The sequence below is a fragment of the Apaloderma vittatum genome, unplaced genomic scaffold (assembly GCF_000703405.1).
Source record: "Apaloderma vittatum isolate BGI_N311 unplaced genomic scaffold, ASM70340v1 scaffold7290, whole genome shotgun sequence".
NCBI classification, from domain to species: Eukaryota; Metazoa; Chordata; class Aves; order Trogoniformes; family Trogonidae; genus Apaloderma; species Apaloderma vittatum.
In genome coordinates, this window is record NW_009693966.1 from 46,020 (window position 1) to 55,187 (window position 9,168).

The following is a 9,168-nucleotide window of genomic DNA, read 5'->3' on the forward strand; positions in this document are numbered from 1 at the left end:
CAAAATACCAAGATACTCACACTTATACATTCTAAGAGTTTAGTGTTGAGTGCCTGTACCATAACGGATTTTTTTCTAATAATCCTAATTTTTCCCCATACTGTCCATTGTCTGAAAATCGTCTTTTGGGATGCCTAAAATATCCCTGTATTTCATTTCATCGATCGAAATGTTCTGCTCTATTTTTACTCAGTACAAAATCCTGGTGTTGAAGCTTCCTGCTATAATGCTATATATGTTCGCTCTCTTCACATAATGAGCATGTTTTGAAGCAGTCGCTTTTCAAGGTCAATGTTTTTTTCAGAGAACTGTACTGCAATATGAGTCATAGGAGTTAATGACATAAACCCATCGGTGTAAAACCACTGACTTTTGGGTAAGCAGCAATTGAAAATGAACAGAGTTCTCAGCCCCTTATTTTCCTTCTCTGTCCTGGTCACTGTAGTCATAAAGAGGAAATGCTGGTGCAGAACATCACTTCTCTGTGCTCATCTGCTGTAGGGAGCAGTTTTCTCATCCAGGTTCACTGGACCAAAGAAGAGAATCATACTTGAGTGCATCTCTGTCTAAAAGTATGGTAAAAATAGTCCCAAGCTTTTTTTCTGAAGATTAAGTTCACCTGTAGAAACACAGCATCTCTTTGTGGAATAGTCTTCGGAACAGAAAAGCCTTAGCAAGACATACTGAAAAATTTTGAAGGACAACGTAGAGTAACCACATGGGGACTTCTTTACGATGTAACACTGGTTCCTCAGCAGACAACGTAGTTGCTGGGTTGGTAATTTGCACTGGGGCTGTGATTTGGGGTGTGTTTGCAGAGGTGCATCCACAGACGCTCCTTTAGGGAAAGGCTCAGAAGATTCTCAGCCCCATTCATGTGACATCCGGTACAAGCAGGATACTTGGGGTGCATGCCTTCCTCTAACTTTCTAACATATTAAGTAAAAATCATTTAGTAAGGAATTCAGTAGTTGTTTTGTCTGCGTAAAGTCAGTCTTGTGAGTTCACCGATACCTGTAAAGCTGTCAGTAGTCTTTACTCTCGGGCTTTCTCCTTGGTGCTTTACGTGAATAGTACAGAACTGCCTTACTGCTGTTATGCAGTGGTACCAAATACAGGGACGAGATAGAAACAGGAATCCTTAGCAATCCAGCATGTCTAAAATATGTGTTATAAATCTAATATTAAACTAGAGGCTTTTCCTGTAGCCTTGTAATTTTCACATTAGATCTATGTTGTGCACCTGAATGCCTTTCCTGGATCTAGATGCAAGTTCCAAAAATCTAAAGTAGGAAAATTTCCACCATCCTGTCTGCCTACAAGTCTTTCCTCTAAGCCAATTCTCTTACTCAACACTTGCACTTTATTACAGTGTTTGAGCACTGCATGCATTTATATTTAGAACCAGATAGCGTTTTGAGCTTGAGGTGGTTTTGTGTAGAAATTGAGGAAACCGCCTATCAGAATGAAGATACTCTTAACAATAAGGAGGATGACTCCAGTAATTCCCACCTCAATTATGTGTTTTCGCATAAAAAATTTCAGCTTGGCATGTAGTAGCAGCTGAATCACCAGCTGATAGCACAGCATTTAAAGCCAGAATTAGAAGCCAAAGATAACTATAGCAGACAGCTAAGTGTTCCTACATTACAACATAAGTTGCTCCAGGAAAAGCTGTTACTGTTTGTCATCCCTTAGAACCATGGCTTTCCTTTAGGTTTTCCATGGAGGCAGTGGAACAATTTAATTTTTGTCTTCATACAACTTTAGAGCGAAAAAGAACTATTAAATCACCCAGTAGGATTTTCTTGTGCTGATTGCCATTAAATATCACCCACTCTCTGGGGGCCAGGCCTGGTAGTGCACCTGACAAATGTGTGTCTCCCAGAAGAGTCCACGGTCCTGATTTGAGATGTCAAAGATGGGAAATCCGCTTCTTAACTGATGAGTTTTTGTGGTGCTTAATGATTCTCATGGCTAAAATCAGTGCTTTATCTCTAATATGACTTAGTTGGCTTCATTGTCCACCTACTTGTTCTTATTATGTCTTTGCCCTTTATTTTAAAGATCTTTCTAGTATTTTTTAATTTCTTCCTGCATAAGTACTGTGCGTTGCAATTGAGGAAACTAAATATTTCCAGCTGGTTTGGTTGTGTTTTATAACATAATGAAGACACTGAAATCTCTGGTTCTTTTTAATGTAGGCCATTCTTTCTATCTCTGAAATTATTTCTGTGGCACTTTCCTGTACCATTTCAGACTTTCAAACTATTTTAAAGGGCACTAGAGCTGCATTCAGTTATGTCTCACCAGTGTCCCACATAAAACTTTTTACCCCGTATCAGTACTTTACATCCATAGTTTACTGTGTATGTTTAAAGTGACATGTTATTTATCAGCTGTAGTTAATTCAGCTGTGCAGACAAATTAAAAGGTGGTAATTAGGTCTTCAGGCAAGTCACCTGTTCCACTTTCAGGCCATCTTCTTCTGACAGCACTGTCTCACCCATGCATAACAAGCTAACTGAAGTCTTTTAATTTATAATGGACAACAGTAGATCCCCAGCTTTCCTGATGATAAATTTGGAACCGTGTCAGCAAAGGTCAGGGAGTTCAATTGAAATTGGTTCTCTCTGGTGAACTTTGGAACTCCTGGCTCTCCAGCAAGCAGTGGATAAACTGGACCTGTGCTTTTGTACCTCATCACCATTTGTATGTTCTTTCAGATATGATTTTCATTTTTCTAAAAGATCTTGTGTGTGATATTTTGGTTTGAATATTAAATTCTAGCTTAAAAATAAAAGACATGCATGCTTTCATTTTCCCTAAATAACTATTCACTGGTTTGAGCTAATCATTCTACCCTAACACTGTGTTCCTGCTATCCCATTTAATAAGACTATGTATCTTGTACTTGTACAGTAACCCTTGAACCAATGAATGCTAAAACATTAATAATCTGTTTGTTTTAATCAATAATTTGCGTTCTTTGGCATCAAATCTCATTATTACACAGAACTTACATAATATCAAAATAAAATCTCTCTTACAATATCCTATTTCATATTTAGGAAAAGTCCTGAAAACCTTAACAGTCACTCAGAACAGCTCAAGGAGAAAGAAAAGCAAGGTTTTTTCAGGGCAATAAAAAAGAAAAAGAAGAAATCTCAAACCGTAAGTATACAGTATTTCTAACAGAAAGTGTTTATCAGTTTTGAGTTATGCTATTTTAATATACTAGATTAGGACAGCACCTTTGTTATATTTATGATCTTGTGCGCGTGTGTCTATTTGTTCTTTTATTTTCTCTCTTCACTATGTGAAAGTCAAGTTCTTTTCCTGTTCAGGTTTTATTTATCTGCCTTTTCAAATGCTTCTTTACTTGTGCATCCTGTGCATCTTTGTTTTCATTCAGACCATTTGCCAGCCAGTTTTTAAGCAAGTTTCAAGCTCATATTGTGGCAAATTCTTTTGCAGGATATGGTGATGCCATTCCATGAATAGCAAATGCATTATTGTGTGTCCTCAGAGTTTGAATAATTTCAGAAATCCGTTAGGATCAAACTGTTATAAATGAGAATTCTTTCCAGTCTTTTTCATGGCAGTGTCTTGGTAAGAGTCTCTGTGTTCTTGCTGCACCCAGTGGCTGGAATAAGGATGATGTGTCTTAACCATTCTTAACGCTTTATGTTTTGTTGAGGGAATGGATTGTAGCTTTTATTATTCTATATATACCTTTGGTGTCCTTTATACATTTTTCTATTTTCCTCTATTTTTTGGGAGGGCCAAAGAAATTTCTTTTATCAGAGAGCAGTTGTATATTAACATACCACAAAGTCATATAATGAAAACCTCCCTAAGAACTGAAGTAACCTAAACACCATCTCATCTCTGGCAATGTTTCTGTAAGTGTAACTGCAGTTACATTTTTGAAGGTTGTCAGAATGGAGTAAATTGTGCTTACTCGTGGCAAAAGGGAGTAATTAAATCAAAATATCTACTCTCACAGAATGAGGTGACATGACTCTTGAAGGGCTGATCTATTGACAGTTGGGGGAGAGGAGTGATCATCAAGGTTTTTTTATTTCTTTTATCTTCTTTTCTCTCGTATTTTTTTTCTCTCTCTCTTTTTCTCTTTAACATTTTCTTTCTCTTTTCCTCTTCCTTTTTTTTCTTTGAACTGTATGGAGCATGTGCGTGTGTGTGTGTTAACTAGCACTCACAAATGTGCCTCACCTTCCTCCTGGGCAGGTTTTAGATCAATGACATCTACCTCTCCTTCTGAATTTGTTCATCCTCATACCTGTACGCAGTTCAAATACGATCAACTGCATTACACAACTGATCAAAGTGTCTAGATTATAACCCTGAGATTTGATATCAAGGCCATTGGTTCCAGTGATGCATTTTCCAAAAATAGTAGAACAAAGGTGTTAAGGTTGCACCATTCTAGTCGACTTTGATTCCAGCCATTCAGAAGTGGTGGCAAGGAACACTTTAAAAGCCCAGATGACAGGTGGTGTATCAACAACTTCTAGATTAATCTGTGTGAAGGAAACACAGTCTGGATTGTGTTGGATCCCAAAAAACTTTACAAAGCACTTTCCAAAACATCTGGTTCACAAGTACCTTGATCTGTAGCTGCCAAAACGAAATGGCAATTACGAGACAGGACAGATTTATACATAATCCTTACTCCTGTTTATTTTCACTTTTAAGAAGGGGTGAAGGGGAAGAGAAAGAGGTTTTGCTTAGGGGAAAATTATTTTGACTAGTTGAAGCTAGTATCTCACAGGAAGATGAATAAATTAATGAAATAAGATAATGAGAAAACTCTTGCATCTTCAGCTAGAAACTTGCTGATATCAACTTGATTTTTGAGCCCAGCCAGACACTGAAAAACCTCTTTTCATTTCACAGGACAGTGTCAAGGGATAGACTGATGTCTGTACACGTCTGGTTCAGACACTGTTCTTTGTTCTTCTTTGTCTACCTAACAAACATTGGGATGTTCATTAGGATCTTCCAGCACAAACAAAAATTATCTTTAGTTATGCACTTCATTAGTAAAAGTTGTTAACAGCACTGTAAAATTAGCTCTTCAGCTACGTGAATAACTCATATTAAAAATCTAACAGATAGCTTGTGACTACCCACGCCTGTTTTTATTCTGAGGCTTATAATTGCTATAGAGTCCTAGAAGCAGGAAATTCCACTTATTTACTCTGAGACAGACTTTATGTAGTAAAGAACAAAACCTGAGAACTGTCATAACACTGAGATACATATCATAGCTAGCTACTGTTTACTTCTGATATCCTTTGGCAAGATTCATTTTCCTGGTGACCATCATAAGAGTCATAAAAAGTACCTGAAATTGGACTGAGGACATCATCTTAGTAATGTCATTCTCACAATCTCTAGTAGCCCAGAATAACCCCAGTTCCTGATACTTCCTTTTGCAGAATTGTTCCCATTAATCACTCTCCCTAGAGTTCTCCAGGTGAAGTTCTTTGTGGGGTAATAATTGTTACTGCCTGCTAGAGGAATTCTTTGCAATATTGTTTTTGCAGAGCTATTCTTATCCAGTCTCCTTTTCATCTTGTTTGGAGTCTTTTAGTAATGTAGCAAAAGGTTTTGAGGATTGCTAGAGTCACAATTTTTTTCTGTCATCTGCCACCAAAAAAAAATTATATCCATGACGGGTGTACACAGTATCACTAGGCATTATCTTCAGAGGAGCTTGAGTTTTGCAGATTTTGGCAGATACTGCAAGCTATGGGTCTGAAGAAGTTATTTACTTTGGAAAAAACGGTTGCAGGTGAGCATTTCTCCTAGCGATGCTTTAATTCCTTTTTCATTTACTGAACTTGAAATAGACAGTTCTTCTGACCATAAAGTTCCTAAACAAGCTATTGTAATTAGTGAATCTTTCTTTCATTAACTTGGATGGTATCTAGCAACTGAGAAAGCTGTTTGAAAACTCTTGCTTTTGGTAGTCCATCCAGCATTCTCTTTAGTCATATAATCATTATTTACATGTATGTGTGGTGCTTAGGGCCAGGCTTCAGTGGTGGACCTGGCACTGCTAGTGTAACAGTTGGACTCAATGATTCTAAAGGTCTTTTCCAACCTAAATGATTCTATGACTTTGTGAGTATATTGTATTATCAAGTTTTGTTTCGGTAGGCAGAGTAATGCTAGACACAGCATATGTGTCCTATGCTTGTTTGTACATAAGCAGGGGAGGAATAGTCGCCTTCATAATTTTAATACTTGATAGTTTTGTTTATTGTTTGTGCATCCAATGGCATGCTCTTTAGTTGTGTTACAGAAATTTAAATAAAACAGCCAGTACCCTTACAGTTATAAGTGAAGTTGTTGATGGCATATTCTTGTCAGAACTGAAATTATTCATCTTGGAAACCTAGCTGTTTTTGCAACTTAAGGACAGAATACTTTTCTTTCTTCCAGAGGTAGCTATCAACTGCTCATGCTGAAACCAATAGCTGTTATTGTTAGTGTAGCTTTGATATTTTATTTATATAAAAATAAAAAATGTCATACTGTTTTAGGTCAGTATCGTAAGTAACAAGTGACTGCCAGAATTACAAGATTTGATCCAAAGCTTAGTAAAGTCAGTAAGATCTACCAATTGTTTCCGAAAGGCTTTGAAACACATTCTGCGTTCCTAATGAACATGGATGTAAGAACAGGTGTACTGATCTCTTTATACATGCTTTATATGCAGTGAGTTCCCTGAATTTATTCGATATGCTTTTTTTGTTCAATCACGATTGTATTCTCCCAAAGCAAATTATGGGATTGATACCATATATTGTTGGAAGAAAAAGAATTAATATCGTAAGGATAGATCTCTCAAATTGAAATACTATGCATTTAGTTTTTGTATCTTATATTGCAGACAGACTCAAGCAACGGGGAGAATCCAAGCATCAAGAAATCCCTCTTTCCTCTTTTTAATTCAAAGAATAATTTAAAGCATAGTTCTTCTTTGAAAAAGCTTCCTGTAGTCACTCTACCCATGGTATTAATCTTTAAGTACAGTAGCACTGTAAAATGCTCCAGTAAACTCGTTTTACTGACTACAGCAGCATGTCTTTTATTTTCATGGTATCACTTTCTCTTCACGCCAGTTAAGTATCTTGGGCCAGTTCAATAAATTTAAGTAAAATCGACAGTTGAAATAGATTGTGCCTAAAACAACCCTTTTTTTATATTTGATACATTGAAAATGTAAGATACACAGTTCCAGAAAGAATGAGCCCTGGGACTAAGACTAAAAGAGGAAAACAGTTGTGAAATCATGTATGTTTAAAAATAAACTGTCTCATTCTGTTTCAATCAGGAAAAAAATACACTGGTTCATTTTATAGCTATATTGGAAGTACCTTTTTATGCCGACTGCTCCTTTATATATAAACTTAATTAATAGAATATTAACAGATTATCTGAAAACTAAATTTTGGCTCATGCCTTTGTTGTATTTTGGTTTGTCCTGATTGTTCATAATAAAAGACGGCTTGCATTAAAAGCAGGTTACATTTTAACTGCCCTTTCTTTGCTTAGAATTCTTGAAAAGAGATAAAACTCTACACGTAAGTTTTACAGTATCCTTCTGCATAAATTTTGTTGGATTTTCAGCTGGGGGTGAGGAGATAGTTTCTTAATTTATGCTTTAGTTTGGGGTATTTGTGTAAGAGGAGAAAGATGGGGAAGGAAATGCTCTTGGTTTTGCGATGGCAAAATCAGCCAGACTGCAGATGAGAGAGATTTTGATCTGCTTCACTCAGAAACAAATTTATAGAACTGATCCATGGTCTTAACTGCAGTATGGAATGCTTTTAAAATGAAGATGAGGCTCAACAATGTTTTACTTTTTTTTATTACTGTTTTTTTGAAGCCTTGTTTAACTGCTCTCTTTTACAGCAAATAACACTAACAGCATGTGAATGCTTTAAGGGCTAAGGGTATAGCAAACCTGCATGATATCCACAGCCACTTGCTCTTACTCTGGGGAAAAATACTGAAAGGTCCTTGCAGTTCTGCTGCAGTAATGAGCTTTACTCATGTTCTGTAATTAACCGGGGGAAATGAGTTAAGCTATTCTTAAGTATGTATTAGGAGACCAGTATTTAATATTTTGTTGCAGATGCCTAACAGTGATGGTCAGGATCTCTTGGCATTACAGAAAGCCATTCATTCTTCTAATCACCAGAGCAGCAGGCAGAAGGACTGGCATCCTGAGAAGATGACAGATATCCAGCCTCATGTAAGTGGCATTATCAATTCCCTGAATTTTAAGATCACTGAGGTAACTTGACATCGTTTTCTCCGGTGAATAGAAAAATTACATTTGACATTATTTCCCAACCTTCCCATTCCCCTCTCATTGTATCTAATAAATCACGTGCTTGCAGTCCCACATAATTCTTCAAAAATCTAAGCATGAATGACAAGGAAAAGAAGGGAGACTAAATGTCCCTGTGTCAGTCTTTGAGTCTTTTGAAATATTGGTTATGTTTTTGTATGGGAGGCAAGCAGCATTTCAGCGTGTGTCTGTGGAGCTGTAGAAATGAGAAGGCTGTGGATGTGGTCTGCCTCGACTTCAGCAAAGCCTTTGACACAGTCTCCCACAGCATCCTCCCGGAGAAGCTGGCAGCCCACGGCTTGGACAGCTGCACCCTTCTCTGGGTGAAAAACTGGTTGGATGGCCAGGTCCAGTGAGTTGTGGTGAATGGAGTTAAATCCAGTTGGTGACCAGTCATGAGTGGTGTCCCCTAGAGCTCGGTACTGGGGCCACTCCTGTTTAACATCTTTATTGATGATCTAGAAGAGGGGATTGAGTCTACCCTTAGTAGGTTTGCAGATAACACCAAGCTGGGGGCAGTGTTGGTCTGCCAGAGAGTAGGAAGGCACTGCAGAGGGACCTGGACAGGCTGGGTCAATGGGCCGAGGCCAACGGTGTGAAGTTCAACCAGACCAAGTGCAGGGTTCTACCCTTTGCCCACAATAACCCCCTGCAGCGCTACCGACTGGGGGAGGAGTGGCTGGAGAGCGGCCCAGCAGAGAGGGATCTGGGAGTGCTGGGTGACAACTGGTTGAACATGAGCCTGGAAGGCCAATGACATCCTGGCTTGTATCAGG

At 38.0% G+C, this 9,168-nt stretch overlaps 1 protein-coding gene across 1 annotated transcript in view; it reads left to right on the plus strand.

Annotated features, from left to right (window-relative positions):
• Window positions 1-8,293, plus strand: part of CDKL5 (cyclin-dependent kinase-like 5) — a gene marked incomplete at both ends in the record, with an annotated part of 50,173 nt that extends 41,880 nt beyond the window's left edge. The window contains 3 exons of the mRNA XM_009865710.1: window positions 3,072-3,174; window positions 6,926-7,048; window positions 8,174-8,293. Of these exons, the coding sequence (XP_009864012.1) occupies window positions 3,072-3,174; window positions 6,926-7,048; window positions 8,174-8,293 (346 nt within the window). The remainder of the gene's footprint in view (window positions 1-3,071; window positions 3,175-6,925; window positions 7,049-8,173) is intronic.
• Between the last annotated feature and the right edge of the window lie 875 nt (window positions 8,294-9,168).